General features: G+C 42.3%; 1 protein-coding gene across 3 annotated transcripts in view; it reads right to left on the reverse strand.

The window, feature by feature from the left end:
- The window catches only part of smad1 (SMAD family member 1), a 152,610-nt gene that overhangs the window by 5,434 nt on the left and 127,834 nt on the right, over window positions 1-19,342 (reverse strand). For 2 of the 3 annotated variants that reach the window (XM_078212243.1, XM_078212253.1), the window contains exon 6: window positions 12,154-12,410. In XM_078212243.1, coding sequence (XP_078068369.1) covers window positions 12,154-12,410 — 257 coding nt within the window. Of the gene's footprint in view, window positions 1-6,663; window positions 6,828-12,153; window positions 12,411-19,342 lie in introns of all 3 variants that reach the window. The other variant, XR_013497737.1, reaches the window with a different exon arrangement.

The following is a 19,342-nucleotide window of genomic DNA, read 5'->3' on the forward strand; positions in this document are numbered from 1 at the left end:
CTTCAGGGTAATGTCTCAAGACCAACCATCTTCAGACGTTTCATCAATGATAGTTCTTCTTTCGTAAGGTCAGAAGTGGAGATTTTTGCTGATGATTGTGGGTTCAGTACCATTTACAACTCTTTAGAAACTAAGGCAATCCATGCCTGCACATATCAAGGCTTGTACAACATTCAGACTTGGTGAGTCACATGCCACACAAGTGTATAGCTCTAGCAAGAGAATCTAACTACCAAATCTTTTTGGTCCCTAATTGGCTCTATTCCTCTCCTTTGAGAGAAAGCATTTGTGAATAAATATAAATATTAAACTTGGCTGAAATAAACATTCTGGAATTTAAATCTCCAGTTTTGTTATTCGTCTTGGAAGAAGTCAAGATATGCTCAAATCCTCAAGGAATGAAGACATGCCCATTTATTTTTCAATTTGTACTGATGACTGTATCACATACTAGGAAACTCTACCAAGTGTTACTTGCATTGAACACTTAAGTTGAAAACCTCACCCCCTCAGTCTCCTCTGTTCCAACGAAAACAACCCGTCTACCCAATCACTCTTCATAACTAAAACTCTCCACTCCAGACTGGTAAATCTCTGCTCACTTTCCAGTGCTATCACATCCCTCCTCTAATGTGGATTCCAGAACTGCACACAAACTCTAGCTGTGGCCTAACCAATGTTTTATATAGCACCAGCATAACCTCCCTGCTCTAAAATTTTATGCCTCAGCTAATAAAGGCAAGTATACCATATGCCTTCTTAACCACTTTATCCACCTATCCTCCTACCTTAACAGACCAGTGTACATGCACATCAAGGTACCTCTGATTCTCAGTGCTTCCCAGGGTCCTGTCATTCATCATGTATTCCTTGTCTGGTTTGTCCTGCCTAAGTGCATCAGTTCACACTTATCCGGATTGAATTCCATTTGCCACTGATCAGCCATCTGGCCAGCCTGTTTATATACTCCTGTAATCTAAGACTATCCTCCATACTAGTTAAGACAGAGCTAGAGTACTGGGTACACTTCTGGTCACCACATTATGTACAAGAATTTTTTCAGTACTGGAAAGGTTGGATAGGCTGGAGCTATTTAGATCGGGGGCAAATTTAAGTGAGGCACGTAAAATAATTAGCAGCTTAGATAAACGTGTTTAGGAGGACCTATTTTCTTTAGCAGAGAGGTCAATAACAAGGGTCATAGATTTAAATAAATTGCTGGAATGGTGAGAGGAGTAATCTTTTCACCCAGAGGGTGTTGGGGGTCTGTTGGCTTGTGGGAGACAGAAACAAGCAAAACAATGCTACTTCAAGTTATCACCATTCTAGAGGCTAGGCTGTTATTGCAAACCTCCTTTCAAAAAATGTCATTGCTTTACAAGCGGACAATGATGACACTCAATCTGGTGAAGAGGTTGAGATGGGAGAGGACCATCTAGAAGAACAAGAGCAGCAGATACCTGAGAATACCACCAACTGGAGGTTCCCCTCCAAGTCACTCACCATCTTGACCTGGAAATATATCACTGTTCCTTCAAGGTTGTTGGGTCAAAATCCCTGTTGACTGCCTGTCCCTATGCAATAGGTATAACATAGTTTTGACCAATGGGGATAAGAAGAAAGACTGAAGGCAGTCTTTGAGAGCACTTTGGTTGGGAACTACTGATCTAACCATTGGGAAGAGATGAAACGCTGTGAATTTGAGTCGATTGTACGCAGTTTTTTGGAACGATATGTTTTAGAGTTAAGAGGACAAGCCATTTTGTTTTATTCTTTCATGGGTTGTGAACATTACTGACAAGACTATTCTTAACTGGCCTTCTGGACTAGACTAGTGCCCCACGAAATGGAGTCCCACCTTCTCCCACTACCTGTGCATCTTCCTGATCTGTTAATCTCTATGTCAAATAGCACATGACCTGAGTAATAATTCTTACGATGGAGAGATGTCACGTGGTCCACATGATGAAGGAGATCTCACAGTGTTCTTAGGGAGTTTGCTGCGGGTCTAGAGTCACATACAAGTCAGACCAGGTAAGGCCAACAAGTTTCTTAGGTCTTCAGATGGTTTTAACGACAATCATGGTCAATATTATTGGTTTTTTTTATTATTCCATATTTAGTTAGTTAACTGAATTCAGATTTTCTAAGTGCCATAGTGGGATTTGAACTATATCTATGGATCAACTGTCCAGGCTTCTGGATTAAAAGGTCAGTCATGTAACAACTATGCTTATTATTCAGAAGGTACTGTAATAAGATTTAGTAATAATCTGAAATGGAACATTTAACCAATGATCATAACCTTAGCCTTACTGAAATCTGGAATCTTAGTAAATGTACTATAATTAATGGTACGATAGAGATTGGCAACAGCAAACTGGTCAAAACTCAGGTAAAAATATAGTGGGAGGTGATCAAATATTTTTCTCATTTAGTACAGAACCCTAAAGGAAAAGAGCTCTAATTATCAAATAAAACTGCCATCGTTAGCAGAAGAGTTGAGGGTACATAAAACAAAAGTGCATATAAAGCCAGAAATAATATTGTGCAAATTCAAAGGGAGGGAGGTCTTGTGGCGTAGTGGGTAGCGTCCCTCCCTCTGAACCAGAAGCTCCAGGTTCAAGTCCCCAGGACTTGATGGACATGGAAAGTATGTTCATGACATGGCCAAGCAGGTTGATTGTCAACCTGTGAATCTTTCCAATACACCAATGGACAGTAAGAAGAGTGGAAGAGTCTCCTGGTCAGACAGAGCTTGAAGATAACACATGGAAGCCCATGGTCGGCTAGGCCCTCTTAGGGCACACTACCTGAAGAGAGATCTCCAAGGGACTGGGAGAGATTTTTTTTTTAAACTTGCAAGTGATAAAGATAGAGTCATAGAGGTTTATAGCATGGAAACAGGCCCTTCAGCCCAACTTGTCCATGCCGCCCTTTTTCTTTAAACTCCGAAGCTAGTCCCAATTGTCCGCATTTGGCCCATATCCCTCTATACCCATCTTACCCATGTAACTATCTAACGGTTTTGGTAGTGAGAAAATGGGTGATGTGAGCCCTTTAAAAATAGATGCAGTAATATTACAAATGAAAATAGGGAAATGGCAGACATGTTCAAAGATGTGCGTGCAGGTTAGGTGCATTGGCCATCCGAAATTGCCCCTTAGTGTCCCGGGATGCGTAGGTTAGAGGGATTAGTGGGGTAAATTTGTGGGGCTACGGAGATAGAGCCTAGGTGGGATTGTTGTAGGTGCAGACTCGAATAGGCTCCTTCTACACTGCAGGATTCTGTGTTGAATAATTATTCATAATAAAGGAAGAGAAAATTATACTTACCATTTCGGAGAAATTAATAAAGAAGTAAAAACTAGAGCTCACTAAAGTAAACAGAGGAAACATTATTAGAAAGAAATGGCATACAAGACTGGCAAATTCCCATGGCCTGAAGGTTTCCACCACAGGGTATTAAAGGAAGTAGATGAGAAAATTGCAGATGCTTTAGCCATATTCTTCTAAACCTCCCAAATTCTGGAATTGTTCCTATGGATTGCAAAGTTTCAAATGTAACTCCATTGTTTAAGAAAGGTGAGTGAGAGAAACCACAAATTTGTTGTGAGGAAGTTATTGCAATCTATAATTAAAGGGCAGAGTGGTTGAGCATGTGGAGAAATCTGAACTGATTAGAAAGTGCCAATATGGGTTTGTAAATGGGAGTTAACACTCAAAAGGTAGCTAACTGATTTTTTTGAGCAAGTAATTGAATTAATAGACATGGGGAATGTCTGTGGATGTAACCTATATGGACTATAAGAAGGCATTCAATAAAGGTTCCTCCATTAGGCTAAATTAAAGTTTGCAGAATTAAAGACCTAGTTAAGAAACTTGTTAGGTGGCAAATGACGAAGTAATGCTGATATATACCTGAATTGGAAGGTTGGGGTCTCAACTATGTTTATTAATGAATTAGATCACACAAAAGACCCATCCCAAGTTTGATGACACAAAAAATGGTGGCCACAGTCAGTCATTACAGCACAGAAATCGATTTGGCAAATCAAATCCATGCCTTACAACAATCCAGTCACTTCCATTCCCCTGTTCTATCTCCATAACCTTGTAAGTTTATTTCCCTCAAGTGACCATCCAATTTGTTTTTAAAATAATTCATTGCATCTGATTCCACCTTTGTCATAAGCAGCGCATTCCAGATCATTACCACTTGCTGCATAAAAAAAGGTTCTCCCACATCCTCCCGCATCTCTTGCCCAAGACCGTGATTCTGTGTCCCATAATCCTTGCATCTTGGGGTATAGCAATTAGTGTAAATGGGAGTATAAAATTACAGACACATTAATAGATCAAGTAGGCAAAACTGTGACAGATCGATTTCAAGTTAGCAAAATATGAGCTTATTCATTTTTGGACGAATAAAGGATTACTCTAAGTATTATTTAAATGGTGATGAGCAAGGAACAGTGGAGGACCAAAGAGACTCAGGGTCCATGACTAAAAAGTAGTGGTCAGGCACATTTAGTCATATTTTAAAAATGTAATGTTAAAGAGCTAGAACATGGGGAGAAAGATTTGCGACAGCTATACAAAGCCCTGGTTATAACACATCTGGAGTACTGTACTTTTTATTCATTCATGGGACATGGGCATCGCTGGCTGGCCAGCATTTATTGCCCATCCCTTGTTGCCCTTGAGAAGGTGTGGTGAGCCGCTTTCTTGAATTGTTGCAGTCCATGAGCTGTGGGTTGACCCACAATGCCATTAGGGAGGGAATGCCAGGATTTTGACCCAGCGACTGCAAAGGAACGATAATATATTTCCAAATCAGGACAGTGAATGGCTTGGATGGGAACTTGCAGGAGGCAGTGTTCCCATGTATCTTCTGCCATTGTCCTTCTAGATAGAAGTGGTCATGGGTTTGGAAGGTGCTGCCTAAGGATCTTTGGTGAATTGCTGCAATGCATCTTGAAGATAGTGCACACTGCTGCTACTGAGCGGTGGTGTTGGAGGGAGTGGATGTTTGTAGATGTGGTGCCAATCAAGCGGGCTACTTTGTCTTGGATGGTGTCAAGCTTCGAGTGTTGTTGAAGCTACACCCATCCAGGCAAGTGGGAAATATTCCATCACACTCCTGACTTGTATCTTTAGATGGTGGATAGGCATTGGGGAGTCAGGAGGTGAGTTACTTGCCACAGTATTCCTGGTCTCTGACCTGCTCTTGTAGCCACTGTGCTTATGTGGTGAGTCCAGCTGAGTTGCTGGTCAATGGTAACCCCAGGGATGTTGACACTGGGGGAATTTATTGATAGTAACACCATTGAATGTCAAGGGGTGGTGGTTAGAGTGTCTCTTACTGGTGATGGTCTTGCCTGGCATTTGTGTGGCGCAAATGTTACTTGCCACTTAGCCCAAGCCTGGATATTGTCCAGATCTTGTTGCATTTGAACGTGGACTGCTTCAATATCTGAGTCATCGCGAATGGTGCTGAACATTGTGCAATCATCAGCGAACATCCCCATTTCTGACCTTATGACGGAGGGAAGGTCATTGATGAGGCAGCTCAAGATGGTTGGGCCTAGGACACTACCGAGGGACTCCTGCAGAGATATCCTGGAGCTGAGACTGACCCCTTCACAACCACCTTCCTACGTACCAGGTGCGAGTCCAACCAGCGGAGAGTTTGCCCTCCATTACCCTTGATTCCACTTTTGCTAGGGCTCTTTGATGCCACACTCAGTCGAATGCGGCATTGATGTCAAGGGCTGTCACTCTCACCTCAACCTCTGGGATTCAGCTCTTTTGTCCATGTTTGAACCAAGGCAGTAATGAGGTCAGGAGCTGAGTGACCCTAGCGAAACTCAAACTGGGCGTCACTGAGCAGGTTATTGCTGAGCAGGTGCTGCTTGATGACACTGTTGATAACCCCTTCCATCACTTTACTGATAATCAAGAGTAGACCGATTGGACGGTAATTGACCGGGTTGGATTTGTCCTGCTTTTTGTGTACAGGATATACCTGGGCAATTTTCCACATTGTCGGGTAGATGCTAGTGTTGTAACTGTACTAGAAGAGCTTGACCAGGGGAGCGGCAAGTTCTGGAGCACAACTCTTCAGTGCTATTGCTGGAATGTTATCAGGACCCATTGCCTTTGCAGCATCCATATTTGTGGAGCCTCCTCCAGTGAGTTGTTCAATTGTCCACCACCATTAACGACTGGGTGTGGCAGGACTGCAGAGCTTAGATCTGATCTGTTGGTTGTGGGATTACTTAGCTCTGTCTAAATGATGTTGCTGTTTATGCTGTTTGGCATAATAGTCCTGTTTGGTAGCTTCACCAGGTTGACACCTCATTTTTAGGTATGCCCGGTGCTGCTCCTGGCATGCCCTCCTGCACTCTCCATTCAACCAGGGTTAATCCCCAGTCTGATGGCAATGGTTGAGTGGGGGATATGTCAGGCCATGAGGTTGCAGATTGTGCTGGAGTACAATTCCACTGCTGTTGATGGCCCGCAGCGCCTTATGGATGCCCAGTCTTGAGTTGCTAGATCGGTTCAAAGTCTGTCCCATTTAGCATGGTGATAGTGCCACACAACACGATGGAGGTTATTTTCAATTCATCTCCACAAGAACTGTGCAGTGGTCACTCTTACCGATACTGTCATGGACAGATGCATCTGCATGCAGTTCCGCACACACCTTGGAGATGATATACTGTATGACCTTGTAAATTGTGAAGCACAGAGTCATCATAATATTAACAAGGACTCCCAATAGTTAGATGAGGAGGAGATTACATACAGCAGGCTCGTATTATCTGGAATAAAGAGGAGGTTTTAGGATTTTGAAATAAAATGAGGTTAAGTACAGAAAAATCTTTTCTATTGTTGGAGAAGTCTAGGAAAGAGGGACAATTTTAAAACCAGAGCCAAATTAATGAGGGAAGTTAGGAAAAACCTCAAGCAACAGTTGTCAGAATGCAGAATATTCTCCCAGAAAAAAAAATGTTCGCTCAATTAATAATTTTAAATTTGTAATCAGTAGATTTCTTGTGAGCCAAAAAATTACACAAGACCCATTTTACAAACTCAGGCTATTGAAAAGTACTTTAGAGTCAAGTATATACTTCTCTTTGAAGTGTAGCCGTTGTAGGAATGAAGGATACACAGTAACCAATTTGAACTCAGCAATGTATTAACGATCAGATGATCTGTTTTTCTTTTACTGATATTGGTCGAGAGATAAATATTGGGACATCAGGAATAACTAAGTTGCTCTTCTTCGAAATAGTGCCTTGAGATCTTATACATCCACCTGAGAGAACAATGCCTTGGTTTAATGTCTTACCTCCAAGAGTGCAACATTGGAGTGCCAATCTGGATTTGTTTACGTGAAGCCTGGAGTGGGATTTGAACCCACAACCTTCTGATTTAAAGGAAAGAGCGTCACCGACTGAGCCATGGCTGGCATTATACATTGTAAATGGTATAAAGGAATGCGCAGCCAATGTAGATGAAGGTCAGATACTGAACAGTCATTATTCATCCAACAGGGCAGATTCAAGGGTTAAAAGGCTTAACTCCTATGTCCCCAGGTATAAAAAGGAACAGAAAAGAGACGAGCAGAATTGTGATGGGGGAAGGTGCAGGAAGTGTACAACTCCACTTAATCCTCCAAAACTCCACCCATCCTCCTAAATTGCTACATTTCCCATCATAAAAAATCCAGAAACTCCCTCAGTTTTCACAAGCCTCTAGACCTTTCATATGCCATTGTACACCTCTGTACGAAGAACATAAGAGCTAGGAGCAGGAGTAGGCCATCTGGTCCCTCAAGCCTGCTCCGCCACTCAATAAGATCATGGTTGATCTTTTCGTGGACTCAGCTCCACTTACCTGCCCATCATAGCCCTTAATTCCTTTACTGTTCAAAAATTTTATCTATCCTTGCCTTAAAAACATTCAATGAGGTAGCCTCAATTGCTTCACTGGGCAGGGAATTCTACAGATTCACAACCCTTTATGTGAAGAAGTTCCTCCTCAACTCAGTCCTAAATCTGCTCCCCTTTATTTTGAGGCCATGCCCCCTAGTTCTAGTTTTACCTGCCAGTGGAAACAACTTCCCTGCTTCTACCTTATCTATTCCCTTCATAATCTTATATCTTTCTATAAGATCTCCCCTCATTCTTCTGAATTCCAATGAGTATAGCCCCAGTCTACTCAGTCTCTCCTCATAGGCCAAACGTCTCAACTCCAGAATCAACCTAGTGAATCTCCTCTGCACCCACTCCAGTGCCAGTATATCCTTTCTCAAATAAGGAGACCAAAACTGTACACAGTACTCTAGGTGTGGCCTCACCAGCACCTTATACAGTTGCAACATAACCTCGCTGTTTTTAAATTCCATCCCTCTCGCAATGAAGGACAAAATTCCATTTGCCTTCTTAATTACCTGCTGCACCTGCAAACCAACTTTTTGTGATTCATGCACAAGGACACCCAGGTCCCTCTGCACAGCAGCATGCTGCAATTTTTTTACCATTTAAATAATAGTCCATTTTGCTTTTATTCCTACCAAAATGGATGACCTCACATTTACCAACATTGTGCTCCATCTGCTAGACCCTTGCCCACTCACAGACTATCTATAATCCCTTTACAGACTTTCAGCGTCCTCTGCACATTTTGCTCTGCCATTCATCTTACTAATTTTGACACACTACACTTGGTCCCCAACTCCAAAGCATCTATGTAAATCGTAAACAATTGCAGTCCCAACACTGATCCCTGAGGCACATTACTAGTCACTGATCGCCAACCAGAAAAACACCCATTTACCCCCACTCTATGCTTTCTGTTAAATAACCAATCCTCTATCCATGCTAATACATTACCTGTAACACCATGCACCTTTATCTTATGCAGCAGCCTTTGGTATGGCACCTTGTCAAATGCCTTCTGGAAATCCAGATATACCACATCCACAGATTCCCCATTGTCCACTGCGCACGTAATGTTCTCAAAGAATTCCACCAAATTAGTCAAATATGACCTGCCCTTCATGAACCCATGCTGCATCTTCCCAATGGGACAATTTATATCCAGGTGTCTCACTATTTCGTCCTTGATGACAGATTAAAAATAATTTGAGGCAGACCTCCCATTTTCTATTTTCTTCCCTTATTAGGAACTTTGTTTTTAACTTCTCCCTGTCCTCTCAGCTACTTTTAATATTCCACTGTTTCTCTCACTTCTCCCAGGGTTTTTGCACCCTTTCTGAGTTTTTGCTTTTTGTTCAGGTGCATGGGACCTTTGTCTTCAGCTCCAAGTCCCGTTGGACATGTGCATGGGCCCGACCAACATAAAAAATCTAAACCACGCACGTGCGACTCTTTCCCAACTGGTGCATGTGTGGGAGGCCCAAGGTTCATCAGGTCTTGGAGATGGCAACCACATAACTGAAGAGGAAGGTTAGCTTTATCATAATTACATAAATTTTATGTCATTTTGAATTTCTTTTCGCGGCACACTTTGGGGGGGGGGGGGGGGGGGGGGTGTCTGCCGCAAAAGTAAAACTGGAAAGATGGCAAAACAATGGCCTACAAGGGAAATTAGAGGTAGTATTAGATCCAAGGGAGAGGCATACAAATGCCCAAGAAAAGCAACAGATCTGAGGATTGGGAGCAGTTTAGAATTCAGCAAGGAGGGCCAAGGGACTGATTATGGGGAAACTTCGGGTGAACATAAAGACCAATGGCAAAAGTTTCTACGGTTTGTGAGCAGAAAAAGACTGGTGAAGACAAATGTACATCCCTTAAAATCAGAAATAGTGAATTTATAATGGGGAACAAAGAAATGGCTGACCAACTGATTTCATTCTTTGGTTCTGCCTTCACAAATGAGGACACAAATAAGATACCAGAAATGTAGAGAATATATTGCAGGAGATCAATATTAATAGAGAAATGGTGTTGGGGAAACTGATGGGATTGAAGGCTGATAAATCCCCAGTGCCTGAAAATCTATATCCCAGAGTACTTAAGGAAGTGGGCTGAGAAATAGTGGATGCATTCTGGTCAATTTCTAAGATTCTATGGACTCTGGAACAGTTCCTACAGATTGGAGGGGTATTTAATGTAACCCCACTATTTAAAAAGGGAGATAAGAGAGAAAGCGGAGAATTATAGACCAGTAAGCCTGATGTTGGTAGTGGGGAAAATTCTAGAATCCATTACTAAAGGTTTGATAGCAAAACACTTGGAAAACAGTGGCAGGATCAGACAGAGTCAGCATGGATTTATGGAAGGGTAATCATGCTTGACAAATTTACTGGCATTCTACGATGATATAACTAGCAGAATGAATGAGGGGGAGCCAGTGGATGTAGTTTATTCGCACTTTCAGAAGGCTTTTGACAAAGTCCCACATAAGAGATGAGTGTGTAAAATTAAAGCACATGGGACTGGGGGTAGTGTACTGAGATGGATAGAAAACTGGTTGGCAGACAAAAAAAACAAAGAGTAGGAATAAAAGGGTCTTTTTCCAAATGGCAGTGACTAGTGGGGTGCCGCAAGGATCAGTGCTGGGACCCCAGCTATTCACGATATATATTAATGATTTAGGGAACTAAATGTTATATCTCCAAATTTGCAGATGAGCTGAGTGGGAGGGTGAGCTCTGAGGACGATGCAGAGATCATTTAGTGTGGCTTGGACAAGTTGAGTGAATGTTCAAATGATTGGCAGATGCAGTATAATTTGGATAAATGTGAGGTTATCCACTTCGGTGGCAAAAACGGGAAAGAGGGGAACGTGCAACGAGACCTGGGTGTCCTTGTACACCAGTCACAATCACTGAAAGTAAGCATGCAGGTGCAGCAGACAGTAAAGGCAAATGGTACATAGACCTTCATAGCGAGAGAATTTGAATGCGGGAGCAGAGACATCTTGCTGCAGCAATTATACACGGCCTTGGTAAGGCCACACCTGGAATACTGTGTGCAGTTTTTTTCTCCTTATCTGAGGAACGATGTTCTTGCTCTAGAGGGAGTGCAGAGTCTGAATGATTTCTGGGATATCAGGACTGACATACGAGGAGAGACTGAATTGGCCTGGACTATATTCGCTGGAGTTCCAAAGAATGAGGGGGGATCTCATTGAAACCTATAAAATTCTAACAGGACTAAACAGGGTAGATACAAGAAGGATGTTCCCGGGGGGAGGGGGTCACAGTCTGAGGGTATACCGTTTAGGACAGAGAGTAGGAGAAATTTCTGCACCCCAAAGAGTGGTCAGCCGAAAGAATTTGCTACCATAGGGAGTTGAGGCCAAACATTGTATGTTTTCAAGAAGCCGTGAGATATAGCAATTGAGGCGAAAGGGATCAAAGGATATATGAGGAGAAGGCGGGATCAGGCTATTGAATTGGATGATCAGCTATGATCCTAATGTATGGTGGAGAAGGCTCGAAGAGCCTAATCACCTCCTCCTGCTCCTATTTTCTATGTCTTCATGGCACACCAGTGTGCCACTTGCACTCTGGTTGGGAACCACTACTCTAGACAGCATTTTCAGCAATCCCTGAACCCAAAAAAACCCCAACATTTCTAAAATCATGCGTTCCACTTCGGTGGAAGTGTTCTTTGTTCCCTGTCTGAACATTGCAGCCACCTTCAAAATACTCCAAGACTATTAGAGATCTTTTCCTGGTACAGCAAGACCCTGGGGTGCCAGATCCCACCACTGCCACAATGCATTTAAGTCAATATCTTGGGTAATTCTATTTGCATAACATCCTTATTGTTAGGAACCCCATAAGAAGCATGCTAGGAAGAATAAAAATGGATATCTTTGTACAAATATAACTACTCATGACTAAATATCAACTACATAGAATTTTATAGCACAGAACAGGACATTCAGCCTAGAGGGAAATTTCACAGGGTATACTTCTTTTCCTTCCCACCTTATGTGGGTGTTTGTGCTCCACACGAGCCTCTTCCCACTATTTACTTCATCTTACTCCATCAACATATCCTTTTACTGTTTTCTCCTGTGTGTACTTTATCCAGTTTCCCTTACCATTAAATGAAAACTAGTAAAACATTAATTTTACTTTGGACAATTTCTGTGCAAATTCTATTACCTTTACAAAACTCATGCGTATGGTGCACATCTTGGTAAGCTCATAAACCGCTTCAAAGCCATGGTTTACGGACTGGGCCAAAAGCTGAGCAAACTCCTGATTGTTGAAGATCTTCAAACTGCATCCACTGGGAATCTTGCAAACAGTTGTTGGATGGAAGCCATGATGATAATTGCAGTTTCGACTTTGTACAAAAATACTACTGTCGCTCAGGCATTCAGCATACACCTCTCCTCCAACATAATAAAGGTGAACACCTGCAAATCAACAGACACAGGTTTGCTTTCCGTATACTACAAACCACCACTCTTATTTGCCTTAATAAGGACCTCATTTCAAAACAAATTTATTGATCATGAAATGCCTTTGAGATGTTCATATATAAATAATTATAACATGATATAAATACAAGTTATTTACTGCACATTCCTAAGCTAGGCAAGCATGGCAATTTATTGAAAATGTAGCTTCTATCAAGTATGTTCAAACATATGTTCAATGGAGTGAGCTACTGCACAACACATTTGTACTTAAGTGTTATGTCAACAGTGCAAGTTACTTTTCTCTGTCTAAGGCTCACAGATAATCAGTGCATACTATGTTGCACTATCAGAACAAAGAACAAACAAAGAAGTCAGAAGTATTAGCTTTCAACTTAAAAGAAGTGTGATCCTACACCATAATTTGAAAAGCAGAATGTTGTCTTTTTTCCCCCCTCAGTTTTGAAGTATTTTGGTCTTGGTGTTACCTGGATGAGGGAAAATACTGTTTGCTTCATTTCATTTCTCCTGTGGCTATTCCCTTGCAAAACAGATGTATCATTTTGGATACTATTAAGGAGATAACAGCAGCAGCCAAATTCATAGCACCATTGTTGGCTCTGCTGCACAGGGGAGGAGCAATAGGAATAGAAATGCAATACTTATAGGGGATTCAATTGTAAGGGGACTGGGTAGGCATTTCTGTGGCTGCAAATCAGATTCCGGGATAGTATGTTGCCTCCCTGGTCAAGTATGTCTCAGAGCAGTTACAGGACATTCTGAAGGGGGAGGTGAACAGTCAGTGGTCGTGGTACACATTTGTATAAACAACATAGGCAAAAAAGGCGATGAGGTCTTAAAAGCAGAATAAAGGGAGTCAGGAAGCAAGCTGAAAAGTAGGACCTCAAAAGGTAGTTATCTCAGGGTTACTACCAGTGCCACGTGCTAGTCAGAGTAGAAACAGCAGGATATATAGGATGAATACATTTTTTCTTTGAATACATGGCTGAAAAGATGGTGTGAGGGGGAGGATTTCAGATTCCTGGGGCATTGGGACCGGTTCCAGGGACAAACTGGAACCTGTTTGTTACACCTGGGTAGGAGCAGAACAGCAAGGAGAAAAAGAAAAGTGACAGGCAGAGAAATCAAGGGCCAGAGTCAGATATGGACACAGTCAAAAATAGTAGGAACAGGACAAGAAATGTGAAAAGGTTTTGTACCTGAACGCTCGGAGCATTGGAAACAAAATGGATGAATTGGTTGCACAGATAGATATAAAGGGGTATGATATAGTTGGCATTACGGAGACACGGTTCCAAGATGACCAAGGATGGCAACTAAACATTGAGAGCTATTCAGTGTTTAGGAATGACAGGCAGAAAGGAAAAGGTGGTGGAGTTGCATTGTTGATTAAAGATATTGATACAATATTGAGGAAAGACACTAGCACAGATGATGTGGAATCTGTATGGGCCGAATTAAGAAACACAAAGGGGCAAAAAACATTTGAGAGTGATATACAGGCCACCAAACTGTAGTGGTAATGTTGGGAATAGTATCAGACAGGAAATCCATTACAGATGCATGTGTTAAAGGAACATCTGTGATTATAGGTGACTTTAATCTGCACGTAGATTGGAAGAGTCAAATTAATCATAGTACAATAGAGGAGGAATTTCTGAAATGTATATGGTATGGTTTGCTGGACCAATACGTTGAGGAACCAACAAGAGAACAGGCAATCTTGGACTGGGAATTGTGCAACGAGAAATGATTCGTTGGCAATTTAGTTATGAGAGAACTCTTGGGAATGAGTGACCATAATATGATAGAATTCTTTGTCAAGATGGAGAGTGATGTGGTTGATTCTGAGATGAGGGTCCTGAATCTCAATAAAGGTAACTATGATAGTATGAGGCATGACTTGGCTATGATGGACTGGGAAACATTACTGAAAGGAAGGACAGTGAGCAGGCATTTAAGGAACGAATAGGTGAACTCCAAACTTTGTTTATTCCTGTTTGGTGCAAGAGTGGTAAGGAAACTATGGCTAAACCATAGCTTACAAGGGAAATTAGAGACAGAATTAGAGTCAAAGGAGCAGCATACAAATCGGAAAGAAAAAGCAATAGACCCGAGGATTGGGAGCAATTTAAAATTCAGTAAAAGAGGACCAGGTGATTGATTAAGAAGGGGAAAGAGAGTATGAAAGTAAGCTAGCGGGGAATATAAAAAGTAAAAGTTACTATAGATATATAAAGAGAAAAACATAGAACACAGAACAGTACAGTACAGGAATAGGCCCTTCGGCTCACAATGTTGTGCCGAACATGACGCCAAATTAAACTAATCTCTTCTGCTCGCCCTTGGTCCATATCCCTCTTTTCCATACAAATTCGTATGCTTATCTAAAAGCCCCTTGAACGTTCCTATCGTATCTGCCTCCACTACCACCCCTGGCAGCGCATCCTGGACACCTACCACACTGTGTAAAAAACTTGCCCCTCACATCTCCTTTGAACATTCCCCCTCTCACCTTAAGTGCATGCCCCCTAGTATCAGACATTTCAACTCTGGGAAAAAGGTTCTGACTGTCAACCCCATCTATGCTCCTCCTCTCAGCCTCTGCGGCTCCAGAGAAAACAACCCTAGTTTGTCCAGCCTCTCCTTATAGCTCATACCCTTTAATCCGGGCAGCATCCTGGTAAACCTCTTCTGCACCCTCTCCAAAGACTCCACATCCTTCCTGTAATGTGGAGACCAGAATTGAATGCAATACTCAAAATTGCAGCCGAATCAAAATTTTATAAAGCTGCAACACGACATCCTGACTCTTATACTCAATGCCCTGACCAATAATGGCAATCATGCCATAGGTCTTTGTTATCACCCTATCTACTTGTGTGGCCACTTCCAGGGAGCTATGGACTTGAACCTCAAGATCCCTCTGTACATCAATGTTGCTCAGGGTTTTGCCATTAACTGTATACTTAACCTTAACCTCCCAAAGTGCAGCACCTCACACTTACCCGGATTAAACTTCTTTTCTTCACCCATATCATAGAATCCTACAGTACAGGAGGAGGCCATTCGGCCCATCAAGTTTGTACTGACCACATCCCACCCAAGCTCTATTCCCGTAACCCCACACATTTACCCCGCTAATCCCCCTGACACTAGGGTCAATTTAGCATGGCCAATTAACCTAACCTGCACATCTTTGGACTGTGGGAGGAAACCGGAGCACACGAACGAAACCCACGCAGACACGAGGAGAAAGTACAAACTCCACACAGACAGCGACCCAAGGCTGGAATTGAACCGGGGTTCCTGGCGCTGAGAGGCAGCAGTGCTGACCACTGCATCACCGGGCCGTCCCATATCTACAACTGATCTATATCACAATATATCCTTTGACAACCTTCTACACTATCCACAACTCCACCTATCTATGTGTCATCTGCAAACTTACGAACCCACTCATCTATGTTTTCATCCAAGTCATTTATATATATATATATAGCAGCAGAGGTCCCAGTACAATCCCTGCAGAACACCATTAGTCACCGACCCCCAGCCAGAAAAATAACCTTCCACCACTATTCTGAATCCAAGCAGCCAAGTCACTGTGGATCCCATGCATCTTAATCTTCTGGATGAATCTATCATGAGGGGCCTTGTTGAAAGCCTTACTAAAATCCATGTAGACAACATCCACTGCTCTACCCTCATCGATCACCTTCGTCACCTCCTCGAAAAGATCAATCAAGTTAGTAAGACATGATCTGCCCAACACAAAGCTATGCTGACTTTTGCTAATTAGGCCATGCTTTTTCAAATGCACATAAATCCTATCCCTAAGAATCCTCTCCAATAGTTTCCTAAACACCGATATGAGACTCACCGGTTTATAATTTCCTGGATTATCCCCTTTTCCTTTCTTGAACAGAGGAAAAACATTAGGTACTCGACAGTCTTCTGGGACCTCTCCAGTGGCTAGCAAGGATCTTTGTCAGGGCCCCAGCAATCTCCTCTCTCAATAACCTGGGCTGGATCCCATTGGGCCCTGGGGACTTATCCACCTTAATGCTCTTCAAGAGACCCAACATCACTTCTTTATTAATCTCAAAATGCCCTATCATATTCGCATACTCCACACTAATCTCGCCATCCTCCATATTCTTCTCCTCGGTGATCACTGATGCAAAGTACTCATTTAGGATTTCGGCCACAACCTCAGCCTCCAACTACAAATTCCCTCCTTTGTCCTTGAGTGGTCCTACCCTCTCCCTAGCTACCCTTATGTATAAAATGCCTTGGGATTCTCTTTAACCCTACTTGCCAAGGTCATTTCATGGCCCTTCCTCGCTCTCCTAATTCCCTGCTTGAGTCCTTTCCTGCTAGAGTCTATTATCAAGGATTTCTTAACTCGGCATTTGGAAGGCAGGAGTATAATCAGACAAAGTCAGCATGGATTTAAAATAGAGAAACCATGCTTGATGAATCTACCGGAATCTTTTGAGGATGTAACTAGGAGAGTTGACCGAGGAGAATGAGTGGATGTGGTTTATTTAGACTTTCAGAAGGCTTTCGACAAGGTCTCACATAACAGACTACTATGTAAAATTAAAGCACATGGCATTGCAGGTCATATCCTGAGACGGATAGTAAGCTAGTTAGCAGATAGGAAACAAAGAGTTGGCATAAATAGGTCTTTTTCTGATTGGCAGTCAGTGACTAGTGAGGTTCCGCAGGGATCTGTGCTAGGACCCCAACTAGTCACATTACATATTAATGATTTGGAAGAGGGAACTGAATGTATTATCTCCAAATTTGCAGATGATACAAAGTTGGATGGGAGGGTGAGCTGTGAGGAGGATGCAGAGATGCACCCACATTTAGACAAGCTGAATGTGTGGGCATCTGCATGGCAGATGCAGTATAATGTGGATAAATGTGAGGTTATCCACTTTGGTAACAATAATAGGAAGACAGATTACTTGAATGGGTGTAAATTGAGAGACCTTGGAGACCTCGTGTATCAGTCGCTCAAAGCAAGCATGCAGGTACAGCAGGCAGTAAAGGCGGCAAATGGTATGTTGGCCTTCATAGCGAGGGGATTCAAGTATAGGGATAGGGATGTTTTGCTGCAATTGTATAGGGTGTTGGAGAGGTCACATCTGGAGTATTGTGTGCAGCTTTGGTGTCCTTGACTGAGGAAGGATTTCCTTGCTATAGAGGAAGTACAGCAAAGGTTTACCAGGCTGATTCCTGGGATGGCAGGTCTGTCATATGAGGAGAGACCAAGTCAGTTAGGATTATATTCAGTAGAGTTTAGAAGAGTGAGAGAGGATCTCATAGAAACTTTAAAAATTCTGACACGGTAGATTCAGAAAGAATGTTCCAGATGGCTTGGAATGCCAAAATGTTGCATGATTTCAAGAAGAAATTAGATATGGCTCTTGTGGCTAAAGGGATCATGGGATATGGAAGTACGGGAGGATCAGGACATTGAATTCAATGATCAGCTATGATCAAGATGAATGGCCTACTCCTGCAGGGCAAAATGGCCTACTCCTGCAGGGCAAAATGGCCTACTCCTGCTTCTACTTTCTATGTTTCTTTATATTCCTCACAGGTCCTGTCCGATTTTAGCTTCCTAAACCTTACATATGCTTCTTTTTTCCTTTTGACTAAATTCACAACTTCCCTCGTTATCCATGGATCCCTGACCTTGCCATCCTTGTCCTTCCTCCTTACTGGAACATGTTGGTCCTGAACTCTGATCAGTAGGTCTTCAAGCAACTCCCACGTCAAATGTGGACTTGCCCCATATCAGCTGCTCCCAATTAACTCTCACTAGCTCCTTCCTAATACTGTTGCAATTTGCCCTCCTCCAATTTAATACCTTCCCACAAGGTCCTGACTTATCCTTATTCATAGCTATCTTAAAACTTAAGGAGTTGTGATCACTGTTTCCAAAATGCTCTCTCACCGAAAGGTCAGTCACCTGGCCAGGCTCATTTGCCAATACAAGGTCCAGTATGGTCCCTCCTACAGTTAAGACTATCCACATACTGTTTCAAGAAACCCTCTTGGATGCACCTAACAAATTCTGCCCTGTCTCAGTCCCTTGCTCTAAGGAAGTCCCGGTCAATGTTGGGGAAGTTAAAATCACCCACTATGAAACGCTGTTATCTTCTTTCCATAATCTGCCTCCATATTTGTTCCTCAATGTCCCACTGGCTGTTGAGGGGCCTAAAGCATAATCCCATCAGAGTGATTGCACCCATCTTATTTTAGAGCTCTACCCATATTGCCTGTGGATGAGCCAAAAAAGATCGACAAAAATGAATGTAGGCCCCTTACAGTCAGAAGTGGGAGAATTCATAATGGGGAACAAAGCAATGGCTGAGAAACTAAATTCGTCCTTTGCTTCTGTCTTTACAAAGGAAGACATGAATAATGTACCAGTATTCTGAGAGAAGTGTTAGTGAAGGAAATCAGTATTAATAGAGAAATGGCTTTGGGAAAATTAATGGGATAAATCTCCAAGGCCTGATAATTTTCATTCCATAGTAGTTAAGGAAGTGGTTCTAGAAATATTAGATCCATTGGTGGTCATTTTCTAAAATTCGCTGGACTGTTTCTACAGATAGGAGGGTAGCTAATGTATGCCCGCTATTCAAAAAGGAAGATAGAGAGAAAACAGAGAACTACAGACTAGTGAGCCTAATGTCAGAACTGGGGAAGTTGCTTGAATCCATTATCAAGGATTTCATACCTTAGCATTTGAAAAGCAGTGGTACAATCAGATAAAGTCAGCATGGATTCACAAAAGGGAAAATCATGCTTGACAAATCTATTGGAATTCTTTGAGGATGTAACTACTAGCGTTGACCACGGGGAACCGGTGGATGTGGTCTATT

This window comes from Mustelus asterias, chromosome 1 (genome assembly GCF_964213995.1).
Source record: "Mustelus asterias chromosome 1, sMusAst1.hap1.1, whole genome shotgun sequence".
Classification (NCBI taxonomy): domain Eukaryota; kingdom Metazoa; phylum Chordata; class Chondrichthyes; order Carcharhiniformes; family Triakidae; genus Mustelus; species Mustelus asterias.